Below are 21,207 nucleotides of genomic sequence, written 5' to 3' on the forward strand. Positions count from 1 at the left end.
GCGGTAAGCGGCTTTTACCGCCGAGGTCAGAATGACCCCCTAAATTTTTCAAAACAATTTTGGCATTTTACTGGGACATTTTCAAAAGTAATATACCGTTACGTCTGCTGGACTTTTCTGGTTGTGGGGGTATCTAAGGCTTGTAGGTTCATCAGGAACCCTAGGTACCCAGAGCCAATAAAGGAGCTGCACCTTGCAATGGGATTTCATTGTATACCGGGTATACAGCAATTCATTTGGTGAAATATTAAGAGTGAAAAATTGGTATCAAGTGTATTTCCAAACTGGGCACATAATAAGGTGTCGACAAGCAGTGGTAATTTGCACATCTGTGAATTCTGGGGCCCCCATACTAGCATGTGAATTATAGAGCATTTCTCAAATAGACTTCTTTTTTACACACTGTCTTACACTTGGAAGGAAAACATGTAGAGAAAGACATGGTTCAGTAACACCTGTTCTGCTATTCTGTGTTCCCCCAAGTATCCTGATAAAAAAATGGTACCTCACTTGTGTGGGTAGGCCTAATGCCCGCGACAGGAAACGCAACATGGACACATCACATTTTTACATTGAAATCTGACGTGTTTTTTGGAAAGTGCCGAGCTGAGGATTTTGGCCTCTGCTCAGCCGGCATCTGGGGAAACCTACCAAACCTGTGCATTTTCTAAAACTAGACACCTAGGAGATGCCAGGATGGGGTAACTTGTTGGGCTCTCAATCAATCAATCAATCAGGGATTTTTTTTTTTTTTCCGGAGGGAGGGGGTTACGTAAGAGAAAAAAAGAGGAAGACATAATATATCCGTGCAAAGAAAACAGAGTAAACAAAACAACGAGAGAAAGAAGACCTTAAAAAAAATACAACAGTTATATATATCACATATCGAAACAATTAACATTTTTTTTTTTTTTAAACTGTATCTTGATATTCCAACCATCTAGTCAGTAGTGCCCACATTCGTTCTCCTCTATGTCTCTTCTTATGACCCTTTAACTTATAAAGACTTAATTCGAATCAGGGAATTTGTAAAGAGCACTACTCACCCGTGAGGGTCTCAAGGTGCTGAGGGCTGTGCTGCTACTGCTTGAACAGCCATGCATTGAGATGTCTCCTGAAGGTAACGAGGTCCTTGGTCTGATGCAGGTGGGTGGCAAGAGTGTTCCACGTCTTGGCGGCGAGGTGCGAGAATGATCTGCCACCGGTGGTTGTTCTGAAGATGTGCAGGGTTGGTGGAGCAAAGCTGTCGGGTCGGGGTGTAGAAGGAGAGCTGTCTGTTGAGGTATTCTGGTCTGGTGTTGTGCAGTGCCTTGTGAGCATGGGTGAGGAGTTTGAAGGTGATTCTCTTGTTGACGGGGAGCTAATGCAGGTCTCTCAGGTGGGCTGGGATGTGGCAGTGGTGGAGGGTGTCCAGGATGAGGCGTGAGGAGGCGTTCTAGATGCGTTGCAGTATTTTCTGGAGTTTGGCCGTTGTTCCTGCGTAGAGGGTATGCCGTAGTCCAGTTTGCTGCTTATGAGGGCCTGGGAGACTGTTCTTCTGGTTTCAGTCGGGATCCATTTGTAGATCTTCCGAAGCATGCGGAGGGTGTTGAAGCAGGAGGAGATGGCGTTGACTAGCTGGGTCATAGATAGTGAAGAGTCCAGGATGAATCCCAGGTTGTGTGCATGGTCGATGGGTGTTGTGCTGTTCCTAGTGTGGCAGGCCACCAGGAGTCGTCCAATGCAGGGGGCGTGGAGCCAAAGATGAGGACCTCAGTCTTGTTGGAATTCAGTTTCAGGCAGCTGATCTTCATCCGTTTGGCGATGGCCTTCATTCCTTCGTGGAGGTTGGTCTTGGCGGTGTCCTTGGTGAGGGAGAGGATCAGCTGGGTGTCATCGGCAAATGAGATGATGTTGATGTTGTGAGTTTGGGCAGTGTTAGCGAGCGGAGCCATGTAGACATTGAAGAGGGTCGGGCTGAGGGCCGAACCCTGGGTTACGCCGCAGATGGTTTTGGTGGCTTCAAAGCGGAATGGAGGGAAACAGGAGAAAGGAGGTGATCCAGTCCAGGGCTCTGTCGCGGATCCCAGCGTCGCGGAGGTGTGTGTGTAGGGTGTGGTGGCAGACAGTGTTGAATGCAGCTGAGAGGTCCAGGAGAATGAGGGCTGCGGTTTCACCGTTGTCCAGTATGGTTCTGATGTCATCGGTGGTGGCGATGAGGGCAGTTTTGGTGCTGTGGTTGCTGCAGAATCCGGATTGGGATGGGTCCAGAGTGTTGTACTCCTCGAGGAAAAGGGTCATTTGTTTGTTGCCAATTTTTTCTATGACCTTTGCTGAGAAGGGGAGCAGGGAGATGGGCCGGAAGTTCTTGAGGTCCTTTGGGTCCGTCTTGGGTTTCTTGAGGAGGGCGTTGATCTCTGTGTGTTTCCAGCTCTCCCGGAAGGTGGTGGACTCGAAGGAACTGTTGATGATCTTCTGGAGTTGGAGTGCGATGAAGGAGCTTGCTTTGTTGAAGATGTGGTGAGGGCAAGGGCCAGATGGTGAGCAGAGTGGATGGTGTTCATGATTTCAATGGTGTTGTTGTTGTCGACGTGGGTCCAGGAGAGCAGGAGGCTGCTGGGTGGTGAGTCTGTAGTGTCAGTGGTTGACGGGGGGTCTGAGTACTGAAGCTGTCATGGATGTCTGCGATCTTGCGGTGGAAGAAGGCGGCTAGGGAGTCGCAGAGGTCTTGTGATGGCGGGATGTCGGGGTTGAAGAGCTCCTTCACAATGTTGAAGAGCTCCTTGTGGCTGTGTACGTTGTTGTCTCACCAGGTTCTGTTACCCAGAATTCTTTGCAAACCTCAACATTTGGCAAAAAAATCACTTTTTCCTCACATTTCTTGTGACAGAAAGTTATGGAATCTGAGAGGATCCACAAATTTACTTCCACCCAGCGTTCCCCCAAGTCTCCTGATACAAATGGTACCTCAATTGTGTGGTGAGGCCTAGTGCCCGCGAAAGGAAATGCCCCAAAACACAACATGGACACATCACAATTTCCCAAAGAAAACAGACCCGTTTTTTGTAAAGTGCCTAGCTGTGGATAATGGCCTCTAGCTCAGCCGGCACCTAGGGAAACCTACCACACCTGTGCATTTTCTAAAACTAGACACCTAGGGGAATCCAAGATGGGGTTACTAGTGAGGCTCTCACCAGGTTCTGTTACCCTGAATCCTTTGGAAACCTCAAACTTTGGCGAAAAAATGACTTTTTCCTCACATTTCAGTGATAGAAAGTTCTGGAATCTGAGGGGAGCCACAAATTTCCTTCCACCCAGCATTCCCCTAAGTCTCCCAATACAAATGGTACCTCACTTGTGTGGGCAGGCCTGGTACGCGCTACAGGAAATACCCCAAAACACAACGTGGAGACATCACATTTGGCCTCTAGCTCATCCGGCACCTAGGAAAACCTAACGAACCTGGACATTTATGAAAACTAGACACCTAGGGGAACCCAGGGTGGGGTAACATGTGGTGCTCTCACCAGGTTCTGTTACCCAGAATCCTTGGCAAGCCTCAAAATGTGGCAAAAAACACTTTTTCCTTACATTTCGGTGCTGCAAAGTTCTGGAATCTGAGGGGAGCCACAACCTTCTGTCTAACCAGCGTTCCCCCAGGTCTCCCGATAAAAATGGTACCTCACTTGTGTGGGAAGGCCTAGTGCCCGCGAAAGCAAATGGCCCAAAACACTATGTGGACACATCAAAATGATCAAATACAAAACTTCCTGTTTTTGGCGGGGTGGGGGGGCACCTGCGTTTTTGGTCCTGGGCTCAGCAGCCATATAGGGAAACCTACCAAACGCAAACATTTCTGAAAACTAGACACCAGAGGGTGTCAGGGTGGTGCGACTTGCACGGATTGTGAGAGACAAGCTCTCATGCCCAAATGGAAAACCAAAACTCAAAATGATCAACTGTCCTCTTGCTTGCCATGGTATAAGATGTTTTAGTGTGCGGAGAGAGAGCTGAAAGACTGTTACCCCCTTCAGTTGAGGTGAGGGCGTTACCATGCCCATACTGGTTGGTAGCCACCACCCCACTATGATTTTTTTTTTTCATTCCCTGGCATCTAGTAGGCTTTCTGTCCCCCTGGGAAGTGGATCAGGGTAATTGCCCCATCTGCCCACCGGTGTGAAAAACAACATTGTCCCCATTTATTTGGAGTGGGGGTATGGCCATACCCTCACCCTCTTTAAAAAAAAACCAATAATAATCTTCCCTGGTCTCTGATGGGCTTTTACAAAAATATGCCGATCTGCCCCCAAGTGGGGGCAGAAATGGCCAACAGTAATGTGTCCCCATGGGGAGGGACCCTTGCCCAAGGGGCTGCCCCCCAAACAAAACACACATACACACACACCAATCCCTGGTGCCTAAGTGGTTTCTGCACCCCCAGGGGCAGATCGGCCTAATAGAAATAGGCCTAAATGGCCTAAAGTAAATTTGCCACCCCGGGAGAGCGACCCCTTGCCAAAGGGGTCACTCCCCTAGGGTGAAATTGTTGCAAAAAATAAAATCCCTGGTGCCTAGTGGTTACTGCCCCCTTTCGGGGCAGATTGGCCTAATTAAAATAGGCTGGTCTGTCCCCAGGGGGCGCAAAAAAGGCCTAAAATATAATTGCCCCCCGGGGAGCGGCCCTTGCCAAAGGGGCTGATCCCCTTATTCATAAACAAAACACAAACACAAATCCCTGGTCCTTAGGGGTCCCAAAACATGTTTTCTCCATTCATTTTTCTGTAGGGATTTTGATCTGTGATAGCATCAAAACTATTGGACAGAATTACACCACATTTGGCAGGTAGGTAGGTCCTGGTCGAGAAGGACATCCTTTTTTGTTTTGGTGTAAATCTGTTCAGTAGTTTTTGAGAAATTAAGAGGAAAACAAATGTGTTTACATAGGGACGCAAAGGATTAGTGACCCCTCCTGATCTCGTGCTGAGATCTCATTGGCTGACAACACTTCAACCACAAAGCTGTTGAAGTTTTGTTAGCCATAAAGGTAACAATAAACAAAAGGGGCCAGGCTATGAACACCCTGACTCCTTAGCTATGGTGGTGGGGTCCCAAAGGGCTCCCCCGGGCCAAAAAGCATTCTTTAAAATTTTATGGTGGGGGTCACGTTTTTTTTTTTAAATGAGCGTGGTCTCCAGTGCTTTGTGTGTATTAAGCCCCAGGCTGGGCCATGTCCCGGGGGCATTCTTTTTTTTTCAGTGTGGTGGGGGGCCTCCTGCCCCCCTCGCAGCCCTGGGGATCAGGGGTGACATTATTTTAAGGCGCCCTCAACCTCGGGGACCGCCACCTCCTGGGGCTTCAATTACTTAATGAGCAGGGGCATCGGGCACTCTTTGCTTCCCCGGTGATTGCCACCTCCCGGGGGCTGTATAAAATAAATAAGGGGGGTGCCTGGTCCCGTCCCCCACTCCTGGGATCACCATCTTCCCCAGTCATCGATAAAAATAATAGTGAAGGGGGTCTATTTTGGACCCCCTTTAGCCTCATGTATCACCACCTCCCAGGGGCCATATCTTGTTGGAGGAGGGCCATGCGGCCTCCCTCATGGAGCCACTGATGGCCTTGGGGAATGCCACCTCCCAGGGCTGGCTCCTGCTATGTTCAGGGGTGCCCTTCCCCGGGGCATAGCTGTTTGCTGTGGTTTGGCTGCAGCTTTACAGCTGTAGCCAAGCCACAGCAAACACTTTGATTTTTGACAGTAGGACCTGTCAAACAGGTCCCGCTGTAAAAAAACAAAGCTTTCAACTTTGTTCCCTGCACATGTGCAGGGGACAGAGATAAAATGCTTCAGCAATCAGGGTGCTGCTGTTGAAGCAGCTCTGTGCTTGCTGAAGCAATGGCACAGCGGGGGAGGCCTTGAGGCTTCCCCCGCAGTGCCAGATAGCCATATAAGGCTTGTGTTAAAATAAAAGAAATAGAAATAAATAAATAAATATGTAGAGACCACCTCATGGTCCCATATAGCCTATTATGGGCTAAAATGTTTTTTTTTTAAAAAAGGAATCAATAGCTCAGTGTGAAGGTCGCAGATCTTCACACTGAGTACTCGGAGTTCGATTCCAGCCAGACTCGCTTCCCTCCTTTTTTTTTTTTATAAGTACAAATTATTTCAAAAATTAAAAAGTACTGCCACATTTTTTATTTTATATTGTACAGAAATATCTCATTCTAAGTATATCATACATCAAAGCTTATCCCTCTCACTTTCTTTCTCCCTCTCTCTCTTTCTCTCTTTCAAACAATTTATCCCACTCACAGCCCAACTCAGACTCTCAAGCACCCGCTCACTGACCTACTCAGACAGTTACGCACCCACTTAAGGTCATTCACAACTTGAACATGCTGTATTTTGTCACAGTGTGCTGGATGTTACTGTTAGTGGCGGGAGGACTATTGGCATTGTCAGCGTTACACAAAGTGTCAGGTTCTGGCACTGCCAAAATAGCAAATCAACTTTTGTCAGCCACACTAAATTCATAAGAAACCAAAGCAGGAGTGGGTTCGCCTACAATCTCAATTTAAAGAGGATCTGTATCACCACTCCCATTAATACTAGCTGGACAGAGATTTTTCGCAAGCTGGAAATTGTACATGACTTGCCTGATTTATTAAATATTTGTTATTGGCTTTCTACTAGAAGGAGAACTAGAAGCAGTGGCTCAGTTGCTTTTCTTTTGCCATTTTATCTAGGAGATCCTCCAGAAGAGTTGATACCCACACACCTTATCAAAATGTAAATTTTTGCAATGCGGGGTCAGACTTTAGTCCTTGAACCCTAGCACCGAAACAACCTTATTCACAATCTGGCAATCTCCTTTTAATGCTAAAAGCCACATACCTTCTGTGTCCAAGCTGCATCCAATTGGGTGGGGGAGGAATGGGTGACTCCACCAAGTCACAGCGAAAAGAGCACTGTGGTCTTTGAAATCCTGTCCTTTCCTGCCCCCAAATCTGTAACAGTGCAGTAATTGTTTTCTACTGTAGTTTACAAAGTCTTTTCACGAGTTAGTAGTATATATACATTTCTTTTTATAGAAGACTTCAGGAGTGATAGATCCTGATTTTCCCATAAATAAATAAATAGTATATTGAAGAAAAATACATACTCTTATTGGTTTCCCAGAAACTTGGAGCTCGTTTCTACTCTATTTTCATTTTCTCACTGAATTTCAGGTGGTTAAATTTATATATATATATATATATATATATATATATATATATATATATATATATATATACATGAAGAAAGAAAACGCTTCACTCCCAGAGGCTGCTGATAAACTTGTCATTAGAGTATATATATATATATTTTTTTTCACTTAAAAACTACAGATTCAGGAACGTTATGGTTAGGTTCGGAATTTACTCGCACAAAACCAGAGTAAGTTAGCAGTTACAGTTAGAGTTATTTCAAGTAACTATAACTCAGGGCATAAGGTAACTATAACTCATGCCCCCACCATGCACAGTTTTTCTTCAATATTTTGACTTCTAATGTTTCATTGATAGATATATATTCACTGAAAAAAACAAAGATTACAGGGACATTATAGTTAATTGATGTTTTACCCATGCAAAACCATAGAAATTCAGCAGTTGTAGCTATACTTATGTTAAGAAAGTATAACTCATTGCCAAAAGTTAGTTTCCGGCACAAGCTATGGTTTCTTTAGATAAGTATAACTATGAGTAGAACTGTAACTATAACTGCTGATACTCTATGGTTTTGTATGGGTACAACGACAACCTAACTATAACGTCCCTGTAACCTTTGTTTTTTGTCAGTGAATTTCTTGTTTTGTTTTAGCGCACACGTTAAGATTTGTGTCAGGTTGCGACAAGCCCATCAGGGCCTTGCTTTTCCCGAGGATTCGAGGAGGTTTCTCGAATCCGCAGAAAAAAGGGATCTTTTTTGCCCATGACCCCTCCATCTCTCCTATGGGGTCAGGACACCTGTATCATGACTCCTTATTTGTTTTTCCACTGTTTTGTTCCCACCCCCCAGGCAATGCGAGAAACAAAATGGCGACCACAACTCTTCTATCGGGTTGCAGCCAGCCATCAGGGCCTTGCTTTTCCTCCGAGTCCGTGGAGGATCCGAGGAGGATCTGCGTTCCTATAGATACAGAAAGTTTTTCATTTAATAACTAGAAAACTACTGAACTGCTTTACACCAAATAAAAAAAAAGGCCTTTTTCTGGACCAAGAGCTACCTTTCTGCCAAATTTGGTGTAATCCAGAGGTGTGCGCTATCGCTGTTCAAAATCCCAATGGAAAAATGAATTGGGAAAACACGTTTTGGGATCCCCCTTGTTCTCGGTACCTGTTTGATGAATCACCCTGAAACTTCCCAGACAGCAGCTGAAGTGAGCACCATTGTTTTTTGGAAAATGTAAGGAAGATTCATCAAACAGCACCAAAGTTATTAGCAAAACAAAAAACACTTTTTCTATAGAAACTAGATCCTAACTATGACTATCAGGTAGCGACCGCCTAGGTTTTGTGTGTGTGTGTGTGTGTATATATATATATATATATATATATATATATATACTGGAAGATGCAGGATCACAAGAAAACAACAGCCAGCCAGGGAAAAAATCTGGATCCCAAAGGATACAATGAGCCACAAGAAAATGTAATATCCAAGAAAGAAGTGACTCAAACAGTTCTTTAGTGAGATAACAGTTCTTTCTTTAGTGAGATCATCTGTTTGAGTCACTTCTTTCTTGGATATATATATATATATATATATATATATATATATATATATATATATACACATATATATATATATATATATATATATATACAGTATATATATATATATATATATATATATATATATATATATATATACACGCATACCCATACATGGAACAAACCCCACCATGGCCAAGGGAGTCTTTAATTTTTATGCTACAGATTTTCCAACAATCACATTGTCATATGTTATAATGTATTATACTGCAAGCAGAGCAGTGGAAGAGGAGACAAATGCTAATTGGTAGCGGTACAAAGTGAGAGAAAACACAATATTTTGTAAAATAACCAACATTTCTGAAGACTTTTCAAAGTAGAGCGGTGGAGAGTGTGTGAGTTGTTGTCTGTGTTTATGTAAAACCTCCTGGTGAAATCTGACAGACACCTCACCATACCCAACTGAAAACACCTCTATCCAGCTATTTACCAGACAATAAATTTTTTGGGGGGTGTAATACTCCAAACAACCCCATGAAGCTACTGCAGGGATTTTGGCTGCCCCCATCTGAACACTTCCATTACACTCAAATGAAACACTGGGTTGCACAGCCTCACATGCGACTCACAGCTTCCAGGGACCACCTTCCGGTTGAAAAATTTGTACAACAAGGAGGGGTAGCAAGGGGAAGCATTTCCACGCTATATAAACTACTGACTTCGGCCCAGCGCACTTTCACCCCTCACCATATTACTTTTTGGGAGCAGGTATTTGGTTCCACAATAGAGAACATTCACTGGAGCCTACTGTTCTGCGATATAACTAAATACAATTGCTCTATAGGGGCAAGAGAAACACACTATAAACTGATTTACAATTGGTACCTCTACCCAGAAAAAATGTAAAAAAATTATCCCCACACGTCCAGTAAATGCTGGAGTGGCTGTGGCATGTTTGGTGACTTCAGACATATCTGGTGGGATTGCCCAACTATTCACCCCTACTGGGAGGAAATCTTGTCACACATAAAGGAAATTTTGGGTTACCCCATTCCAGCATCTCAGGCACACATTTTGCTAGGTATACGAGCCCCAGACTTGAAGTACCAAACACTGGGAGACCGCTCCATTATGCGGCTAGCATTGGGAACTGCGAAGATGGCTTTAGCGTTATACTGGAAAAAATCAGAACCGCCCCCTATAGCACTGTGGTACACAAGATTATGGCACAGCCGCACCATGGAACGCTTAACAGATAAATTGGCAGAATCGAGAAGAAGCTTTGACTAAATATGGGACCCCTGGTGCCGTTTCTCTCCCGAGGCCTGCCTGTTACAGCCTGTAGCCCACGTCTCAGGGCTTTACATCTCTTCCACGTGTAGTGGGGAGTGACCTTGGGGTGGACGTGTACGGTGGAACAGGGTACACCTGAGGAAAGCAGATCGACTCCTCGGTTTGTGCATCCCAGGGTACATTGGCTGCGCCGAGTGAGATAGGACACATGTTATGTTTTGTTTTTCTTGTTCACATTAGTTACTTGGTACTTGTGCTCTCATGCTATTATATGGTTTGATTAAGAGGGATACACCGACCACTTTTGGATAAAATGCCACTGTAAACAGCGTTCTGTGAAAGAAATAGTCTGATGTAACACATGGCGAGATATGTCAACCCTTATGTTATTTTGAAATGTATATCACAACTCCAATAACGACAGTTTCACAAAAAAAAGAACCAAAGCCACGTTCTGAACTCAAGTCCCGTAATTTCAGTGATGGGAGTTTAGCTACTAGACCACAGCTCCTGATCTATTTGTCTCTCTTTCTATTGTTGTGCCTACCATACCCCATGGTTATCAGATTGTGGAATATGTATGTATAGCTGCAAGGCAGAGCAAGATTTACGCTAATTTCCGTTTATTCTTGTGCCCTGCAGGAACTCATGAGGTCATCAGACTCATGTCCGCCACATTTTCAACGGTTGCAGATCATCAGTGGGTGTTTCGAAGATCTTTGCAACGAATCTGTGATATTTGGCCACCTTCTCGGCCAAATTAAGGTAACTGTTACAGTCTCAAATAACGTGATGCTTAAGCCATTTGGTCACAATATGGTGTCTTTGATACCGTTTAGAAGATCGTGTGAGGGGAATGGAAAACAGGATTTTATAGTCTTTTGTAGTCGATCTCTTTTTGCCCTTTAGTCTATGGCCCACAAAAATTAGGGAGAAAGAGAGCTAAGAAAGAATAAAAACGCACCACACCCAAAACTGAATAGACATTCACAAAGCCAATAGCTAATGCTTTTTCATTGCTCATAGCAAGCAAACAAGGTATCTCACGCATATTTCCACATCACAATTTCTCTTTTACATACACCTCTAACACACAAAAGGTGATGTCAGGATTGCTTGAAGAAAACCATCTATATGCAAAGGAAAACATGAAAAGCACTAGAAAGCCAGTAGTTGACGATGTCTAACAAAATGTCCCCTGCCTCGCAGCATTTCCTTTTGATCTTTTCGTAAGAATTGATCACATGATGTCTTTCAAACAGCTAAATTGGCAGTAACTATACTTTCAAAGTGGTCCACATTCGTCTTAAGAATTGTATTTCAGAATTTTGGAGCCATACCATTTTGCTAGTTTGCTGGTACTATTTGTGCTTATTTCAAAAAGTGTTCATTCAGGACCTTATGTACCAGTAAATTATAGAAACAAAGCTATGTTTGCAGAATTCTGGCAAGTTTAAAGACAGAAACTCAGCTGTGCATTCAGGATTATGCTTTCAACACATGTGCCAGTAACAGTGCATTTAGGCTCACGTGCACCACCAGAAATTATTTTTAGCTGTGAGGACATAAACCATCAATTACAGCAGAAAGGTGCAGACAAGCGTGGTGCAGGTGATTTATTTCTGAACGATTTGTATTGTTTTTCTAGGAAGCAGCAGAAAGAGATTTTGTAATGAGGTATGTTAGAATGGAAATGTTCTCTGCATGGTAAGAGATGTGTGCCTCTGCCCTGAGTGCCCAACTGTACAGTTGTCTGGATCTCTAATGCTGTTTTTTTGTAATAGGTGTACACATTTCATGTATGTGCGCCATGACAAAGGCCTGTCTCATGGATTGCGGTCTTGTTGGACTGGGAAGGGTGCCCAAAGGGCTGACCTCATAGTGGTGGATAGCTGGCTCCTTCTCCAGGAGTTAAGCAGCACAAGTGCAGTGGTGGCAGCATACCATGTTGTGATCAGTAGCTGTGAACAGGATCCTTTTACCCTATGTCCCTGGAGTGAGGAGTAAAGGCTCACTCACCTTTTTAAAAGTTTTGCTTCTGTGTGCTTAACCCACCCCTGGCCTACATCCAGTGGATGTGGAAGGGCGTGAGTGATGGAAACACGTGCTGAGTGCACTTGTGCTTGCAAGAGGTACACTACACAAGTGGTGAAGTGCAGTACAGTGCGCAAATGGTAAATGTGTGCTGGCAGCTTGTGCTTTTAAAATAACTCACTCTGGAATAATACAGAGTGGCTGCAGCACTGACCAGTGTGTTCAGACTGAAAGTGTTTGCTACCTGTAGTTATGCTTGTGGTGGCATAATACATGGGGATAACAGTGCTTAGCAGTAAGTGTGCTGTGGATGTACAAGTGTGCCTGCACTAATATAATATATGGAGGACCTCGGGTTCCCTTTTGGGAAGCCCAGGCCTGCCTGGTGGAAAACATGAGTAGTAGAGGAATCCTCTCTGAAAGATTTGTGTATTGCTGCATTCTTTTAACCTGGGAGGGTGGGAGAACCAGGCTCTCTGTGCATTTCAAAGAGCTATTTGGTTCAATGATGGATCACAAGAAAGGGGCCTGGACACATCTCAGGAAGACAGAGATGGTGTTGATAAGTGAATCATAAAGAGTAGAGCTGGGAGCCCAAGATTTACCTTTTGATGCACATATCACTGTGGCTGATATCCAGGTCTGAACTTTGGTCACTCTCTTGAATCTTGTTGTGGGTTAATCAGCTGCCGAGTCCTGCCTGCCATGATAGACATCCTTCAGGAGGAAGTAGAAAGGGGAAAGATGTCCATTTCAGAATTTCACATAAAACGTCTAAAACTCAGATACTAAATTACATTTTGTGTTTGGAAAAGGACTATAGGTAGGACAGTTTGAGACCCCAAATGTTATCATTTGCTGAGTAGCATGAGGGGCTGTGTGAGGAGAAGCTCTACAAGACTTCTGTCTGTGACCAGGACTGGGGGCCCAGGCCTGCTAGTCTCTCTGCCGGGTGAGGGGACATCACCCAGGGAAACCAAGACCACCTGCCCTAGAGCTGGGAGCGCCAGTGCCTGCCTTCCTGCTCGCCAAGACCAGCATGCTCTGTGAGGAAGAGGAGAGATTTGGAAAGAACAATGTCCAGAAGGGAGTCCTATTGTGAAGACTCCCTGTGCGAGGTGTGAGGAATCTGCTCTTGCACCGATCGGGCCATAGCCCTTGTGCTGGATTGATTTGGTGACCCCCGTGTGCTAGGAGGGGCGGCAGTGGACTGGGCCAAGGAGCGAGGGTTGTGCAGAGGGTGCCAGGTCTGCACAACCTTTTGGTGGGTGACCCTTGTGCCAGGGAGGGAGCCACCATGAACATCATGCCATGTCATTGTGACAGACTTATGAGTGCTGTTGTGGCAAACCCCGTATGCCAGGAGGATCCACTGAAGACAATGAGGGCAAGGGTTCGGGCAGTCTCCTGGGACTAAGAAGCTGCTGCTGTGACCAAAGGGGATGTGGCCCCCATACTGCGAACTGCACAGAGGGAAGCCTGAGAATAAAGGACATCACTGAAGCCCTGTTGGAATTAGGAGATCAACTCTCTCCCCCCAGAAAAGGTAAGTGTGACTTACCGTGGGGATCACTGGAGTGAGAACTAACCCAATTGCTAGACCCAGCCAGTAGTGTGGCTCGAAGGAGACCCTTCACCTGGCAGGTGCTGCCGCTTGTGACCATATGCAGCCCAACTTTGCTGATCCAGAGCAGGATGTCGCTGCACCGCTTAGGGATCCTCATACCCTCAGATCAGGTAAGTGCTGAACTTGGCCTTTGGGGCCCCGGGGGACATACTGAGATTGGTTCTGCTACTCTGTAGACTCTTGTGACTGAACTTCCAAAAGGAGTCAACGGGGAGAACTCTTGAGTACAGCCTAAGAGTTTACATTTCCTGAATGTGGCCATCAGTGAATGGGGAATAACACTGAACCCGCAGTGCTACAATTAGTGAGACAGAGAGCGGTCTGACAACTACAAGGGCCCTGACCACAGGGAGATCATATTATTGCTTTTAAGTGTTGTTCAATCAATCAATCAATATTTGTAAAGTGCGGATACTCACCCGTGAGGGTCTCAAGGAGCTGGGGGGGGGGGGCAGGGCCTCATTCGAAGAGCCACGTCTTGAGGTTCTTCCTGAAGATGGTGAGCAATGGGCTTTGTCTGAGGCACAGGGGGAGGTTGTTCCAGCTCTTTGCTGCGGTGTAGGTGAAAGATCGTCCTCTAGCGGTGGTTTTGCAGATGCAAGTGACGGTGGCCAGGGCCATCTGGGTGGAGCGGAGGGATCTGACGGGGTGTGGAAGGAGACGCGGTAGTTCAGGTAGGCTGGTCCTGCATTGTGTATGGCCTTGTATGTGTGGGTGAGAAGCTTGAAGGTGATTCACTTCTCGACCGGTATTCAGTGGAGGGTCCTCAGGTGTTGGGAGATGTGTTCTCAGTGACGGAGGTGCAGAATGAGTCTGGCAGCGGTCGTCTGGGTGAGTTGAAGTTTTTTGATGTTCATAGTTGAGGTGCTGGCGTAGAGGGCGTTGCCGTAGTCCAGCTTGCTCATGACTAAGGCGTAGGTGACTGTCCTGCGACAGTCTGCTGGGATACATCTGAAGATCTTCCGAAGTTTGCAGAGTGTGTGCCAGCAGAAGGAGGTGACAGAGTTTACCTGGCGTGTCATGGATAGGGATGAGGAGTGGATGATACCTAAGTTGCGGGAGTGCTTGTTTGGTGCAGGGGGGGTTGCTGAGGGATGTGGGCCACTAGGAGTTGTCCCAAGCTGAGGAGGCGTTTACGAAGATGATGAGCTCATCTTGTTGTTTGCCTTTGCATGTGTAGAACTAGAATTAAAATCCTTCTCTTTATACAAAAACAAGTACTTGACTGCACATTGATATATTGTTTGCAATGCTTGCACATTGAGTTATGAGCTGTGTTCCCTGTTTCCTCCTAAAGGAGCCTTAACTGCTCGTCCTCCACTACCTAACTGATAGTCAGGTACAAAAGGGGTGCTTGATCGAGTTGAGTAGGATCCATAGTAGATCGGGCCCTGGGACATTGGGAGTAAAAGGCCTCAACCACCACGAGTGAGTCCGGTAACTCCTGCTTGACCTATGGCCCACTGAAAGAGGTTTGACAGTGTAGAAAACTGAAAAATGTATGACATGTTCACAAATCCTTTAAATTGGAGGAGCCACTCAGCTTCTAGATAGCAACACAACACCTTAACTGCACTTTCCCAAAAGCCAGAACTCTTTCCATAAAAGTGCAGGTGAAACATAATCTTCGTTTATACGTAAACATGTAATATTTAATTTCCTCCTGCAGAATTTCAAATGTGGAGTAGCTCTCTGGAGCACTGTCTAGTCTGTTGGAGAATCTATTAGAGTCTGATCTTGCTTTCTTTTCTCTGGATCAGATCACTCTTTGGAGGCCAGCTGGAAGTGACAATGTTACATCTCCTCCAAACTTAGTAGGTTGCCTGTGTTGTGAAACCAGCAGTTTAGTCCTGAAGAATGATAAGCCATTCCTAGTTTTCAATGTTATATGCATCTACGGTGGGCTGATCTTATCAACTATATAGCTGTGTGTTTCAAACGGGATTCTGCTGCTGTACTCTTGCTTGTTTTAAGGCCTGTCTTGACAGTGTGGGTCAAACAGGGTTTCTGCTGCTATACTTATGCATGTTTTAAAGTCTGGCTTGACAGTGCAGCTGTGGCCTGACCTTATGTGATCAACAGAAAAAGAGCTTTCAGAAATATTACAGAGAGAGAAACTTAGGCTTGTCCCACACTTTTAGTGCAGTATTTATTTGGGTAGAAGTTGAGTGTTTCCACTGAAAACTGATTTTTTTTAACTTTTTGCTATGTGGAAAAAGCTTCTACTCAATACAGTATGACTCCATTGATTACAGGCAAGCATAAGATCAAGGCTATATGTCTGATCTATTAATTTTGAATCATTTTGATAAAGGCAGTAGGCTCGATATATTTATATATATGAGAGTTGATAGGCATTTAAGGGTGGATTGAAAATAGTCTGCATTAAAGCCTTCAGAGAAATCTATTGTTTCATAGAATTGTACAGAATACCTTAGTAGGCAAGGGTTTTGGTATTGTTACTTCCTGTAACAACCCTTGAGAACAGAAGATTTGCACTGAGATAATCCTTGTTATGCACTCTTAGGAGAGAGTATTTTGAATTGCCAACTGTAATGTTGTATACATTTGTACTTTTATGGCTGTGTTGCTGATGGATGCTTTGAGGAAAAACGTATGCTCAAAACAATAGGCCTGGATTGGTTATAGGGACAAGTTAGTGGTGAAGGCTAAAGGCATAAATGGCTCACTGGTAAAAGGTATTTCTGATGCCATTGATGCCATAGATCTAATCTATTTATTTATTATATAAACATATGTATTAGACCTTTCATATTTATTTGAACAGCATTTTTTAAAGCCAATAGACTTTTATCAGTGGAATATTATCAGACTGTGTTACAGGTTATGAACATATTTTGTCACATGAAATCGCACAGATTACGATAGTAGGCAAGGGTTTTGGTGTTGTTCATCCCTTACACACTTTGCAATTAACGTTTTCCACTGTGATAACTCTAGTCAAGTCCTTTTGAGATGGGCTGTGTGTTATTTTGACAACTGTGATTTTGTTTGTATTTTTATAAGTGTAAGTATGATAGTTGAAAGCTTATGTGCACTTCAGTCAGCTTGTGTTGGTTATGTAGTTAATTAAATAAATAAGGGCAACCCATAACCCCTAGTGAGAGCATAGAGTATAATAGGTATGGTGTCTAGCCAATGACAAAAGCTGTAGGCCTTATAGTTTGATTGAGAACAGTTATACCTGACTCCATAGGTGTGATCTTTGTTATGAAAAAATATGCCAAAACCAGTAGGACTGACTTATTTATTGCAAAAAGCAAGTGCTAAGGAAATTTTCTTTTAGGGGGAATTGCTATTAGATTGTGCCTTTGCCAGCAGGCAATTATTGTATTAAGTGGAAATAGTAGTAGGCTTGGGTTTTGGTGTTAGTGACATACTCCAAGAATTCAGTGAGATGGATGTCTTGCACTATGATAACCCTTATTAGGCTTTCTGACAACTCAGAATTTGACAAGCTTTGTGTTTTATTAATAATGTGTTAATAATAATTTGGAAGGCCTGAGAGGCTTAGATTTCTGCCGGGATCTTGAAGTACATACAGCAAAGGATAATGGGTTGACCCACTTCGGTCACTGGCTCTTTTGCTTAGTAAGTGATAGTATAAGTCTGATTACATCGGTGCATCCACCTGAAAATGCATGTGCTTCAATGCCATGACTGTTGGGCCAGGCCTTTAGTTTTCCATTTTCTCCTTTTATAGGAGCGCTTTAATTTATTTTTGTCACCTACTTTCATATTCATAGATTAGAGCATCCTAAAGTTCCCCAGGCAGTCCTAATGGGCTGGTTGCTTATCGCTCATTTCATCTGCAGTGTGTCTCATCCCCCATGGACACTGCCTTTAAACCAGGGCAACAGCCATGAAATGGTATTGTCCATAGTGTATAATTGATTAAGTCATTGGACCTAAATGTGGCAGCCAAACTGGAAATGTAAAACGTCGGTACACTAAGTACAATACCTTTGTAAAGCAGCCACCCAGTACTATGTTTAAATGTATTTGTTAATGCAGCCATATGCCTGTCGTGTTTAGGCAGGAGGACGTTTTATTTGGTATTCTTTTAATTTAGCTTGTATGTGTTCTTGAGTGTGTGTGTTTTGTTTGCTGTGGTTGGGTAAGTGGATTACCGTAAGAATGAGTCATTGGGTGGATGAAGATATGCATGTGAGCAAGGATCAGTGATAGAGGGCATGTATGACAAATTGTTCAAGTGCTGAAACCCATGAATGACTGATGAGGCAGTTAAGTTTAAGTGACAGACTTATTGGCATTGTCGATGCTTGTTTATCTTGTGAATGTCTATAATCACAAAAATAGAGAGGGAGAAATACCAGCATGTGTCTTCCCAGAGCTCCAAAGAAAAACATGACAGATGCGGTAACTACTGTGGTATATTTACTTTAGTATTTGTGGCAGTTTTTTCCTCATTAGAGACTAAGGGCCCGATTTAGAGTTTGGTGGACAGATTATTCAGTCACAAACAGATATTTCCTCTGCCGAGATCTAAATCAGGCCCTTAGGCCAGATGTATCAAAGGGTTTTACCCACTCTGTGTCAATTGGAAAACGCTTTGATACATATAGCCCTTAGGCCCTCATTCTGACCTTGGCGGTCGGCGGAGAGGCGGCGGTCGGACCGCGAACAGACCGGCGGTCCAAAAAATGGCATTCTGTCCGCGGCGGTCACCGCCGCGATCGACCGCCACTTCCCCACTCCGACCGCCACGGCAGTCATGACCGACGGGCTGGAGTTTGCACACTCCGGCCCGGTGGTCGACCCAAGACCGCCAACCGTATCATGACCCTGCTTACCGCCGCGGTTTTTGGTGGTCGGGAACCGCCATGCGAACCATGGCGGTAGGCACTATCTGGGCCAGGGAATTCCTTCCCTGGCACTGATAGGGGTCTCCCCCACCCCCCACTGCCCCCCACGAGTCCTCCCCCCACACCCTCCACCCCCCTGCCACCCCCCAGAGGTGGTACGAACCCCCTGCCCCTCCCACCCCGACATGCACATACACGCACCCCGACATGCACGCACCCCCAACATGCACATATGCACACCCCCTACACACACACACATACACAACGGGGGCACATACCCGCACACATACATGCCGACATGCGCACCCGCCGAACTACACACATTGCCCAAAGGCACAGCAGCACCCCCCGCCCGCATGCACGCACTCACACACCCCCTCTACACACCCCCATGCACGCACACATCACACAACACCCCCCCATCCCCTCCCCTCACGGACGATCAACTTACCTTGTGCGTTGGTCCTCCGGGAGGCGACGGGAGCCATAGGGACGTGACCGCCAACAGAAGACCGCCACACAGAAATGTGGGTCGTAATTCTGGGGGCGGTGTTCTGCTGGCGTGGCGGTGGAGGTTGACCAGTCTCCACTTTCCCGCCGACCGCCAGTGTGGCTGCTGGCGGTATTCCGGCGGAACGCTCCCAGCGGTCGGAATACGTGCAGCGGCATACCGCCGCGGTCGGCGGTCTTTACCGCGGCGGTAACTCGGCGGTCTTGCGAAAAGACCGCCAAGGTCAGAATGAGGGCCTTAGTCTCTAATGAGGGAAAGCCAGCCAAAAATACATAGGGTTCCTATCCCACAGTAGCCACTGCACCTGTTGTGCTTTTCTATCTTGTGAATGTGCCATCCAGCATGACATTGTGTTCAAAACTTAGTGCAACAGTATAATTACACTTTATTAGAGATACTTTTTCTCCAGATCATTCTTGACCATTTTCTTCTATTTATTTTACTCTAGTTTGCTTTGAACTGTTATTGTAATTGTTTTAACTGTTTTTTAATCTTCTGAAATGCTTTATATTGATTTCTTTCTGTGTTATTAACACTATTGATGCTTACAGCATGTTCAATAGAGAGATTTGATCTACATTTTCCAATCCAGCTAGGTGGCACTCGCTCCTTGCATCATCCTTCAGGACCAATTTGGCTGCTCAGAACAAGAAACCTTGAACCTACGCTTTGCAAGTAGCCAAAAGATTTTTTTCCCCCCAAGCTTTAGATCAGCTTTTACAGACCGCACTGAAGTGGTCAACCAGTTTATATCAATTTCAGAAATAAACATTACAACCAACAAACCCGGTAGTTCCTGGATCATCACAATGCCCCCTGATTCCACTCCCTGTATTAAGAAAAAAATTGTCAGCTACAGTCCTGATGGCGAGTTTCAAAAGTAATGTAACTGGTATTTATGGTAAGCAGCTACAACCGAAAAAAAAACCTTCCCCCAGTGCTACGTGTGACCATTGAAAGCTTTCAACATCAAGCAGACATTTTAAATATATTTTTCATTAATATCTTTCAAGGCATTTCTTACGTCTGAGTTCCCCCGTTCCCCCAAGTTCAAATAAACCACAACACACCCCTTTGACTTCAATCCATTTCCCCTTACTAAAGCCTTGTGTATTTGCAAAGCCTGAAAATACCTCCAGCCAAGAAGACCCTCCTTCGAGTTCCCTTGGCTTAAACTCATGTGGAATCCTTTATCTTTATCCTCTATTATTACTGGGACTAGAATGATCAACCTGTACCTATCCACCAGTGTGGTTCCTAGTTTCCTTAGGAAGGCAATAATAACCCCACTGAAAAAGCCTCCCTTAACCTGAACAAAGTACGGTCTATAGTGGGATAGGTCTTGCGGATTTTGATAATTTAATTCCTGGATGAAACTGCTGGTGCCCTAACATATTGAGGAAGATGATCTTCTGGACATTTGCTGCCCAGCTCAGAAATGTTGCTCGTGACCTGGCAGATTTTTTTTTTCAATGGCTTCCAAAACAGACAGCCATGTGCTCTTGTAGGAGTGACTTCGGAGGGCATTGCAACCCTCAGATGTCACAACGAAAATGTCCTCTTCTTTTCTTGGAAGCCATGTCCAATCTTTCTTTCATCTCCACAAAATGTTTGACTGTGGTATCCTTCAGGGATTATCCATTTTGCATCTGTTACATCTCGAGGTGTCAGGTCCTGATTACTCACTTTCTAAACTAAAGGGAAAACAGTGGTGATGCATTGGTGATGCTCCTAGGTTCCAAGCATCTTAGTTGTTAAACAGCTTTCTGTCCCAGGTAAACTATTTCATTTTTAGAAACTATACAAATGTTATTGTCTACTGTTGTGTTGAGATGGCCATGGGGGCTACATTTTGGCACATTGTTTAAAAATGGCTTCTTTAGAATTCATTAGCTGTGCAGAGTTCTCTGTTTTCTCCTAAGCAATTAATTTTCGATAGCCTTTCCGACCCTATTGAATTCTAACGCTTGATTACATTATAAATTGACACATTTTCCACTGAAAGGGGCTCTTTTCTGTCTTCTAGTAAGCGAAAAGTGGGCCTTAGAATTTCCACCTTCATTCACAAATGTTCATGGTTTGACTTTCAAATATTTGGCTTGTAGAGACCTATAGGTCTCTTGACTTGTTGATGGCTCTATGGATAAGCAATAGGTCCT

At 44.7% G+C, this 21,207-nt stretch overlaps 1 protein-coding gene across 1 annotated transcript in view; it reads left to right on the top strand.

Annotated features, from left to right (window-relative positions):
- Positions 1–21,207, top strand: part of C5H6orf118 (chromosome 5 C6orf118 homolog) — a 199,518-nt gene that overhangs the window by 17,122 nt on the left and 161,189 nt on the right. The window contains exon 3 of the mRNA XM_069235281.1: positions 10,672–10,794. Within this exon, the coding sequence (XP_069091382.1) occupies positions 10,672–10,794 (123 nt within the window). The remainder of the gene's footprint in view (positions 1–10,671; positions 10,795–21,207) is intronic.

This window comes from Pleurodeles waltl, chromosome 5 (assembly GCF_031143425.1).
Source record: "Pleurodeles waltl isolate 20211129_DDA chromosome 5, aPleWal1.hap1.20221129, whole genome shotgun sequence".
Lineage (NCBI taxonomy): Eukaryota > Metazoa > Chordata > Amphibia > Caudata > Salamandridae > Pleurodeles > Pleurodeles waltl.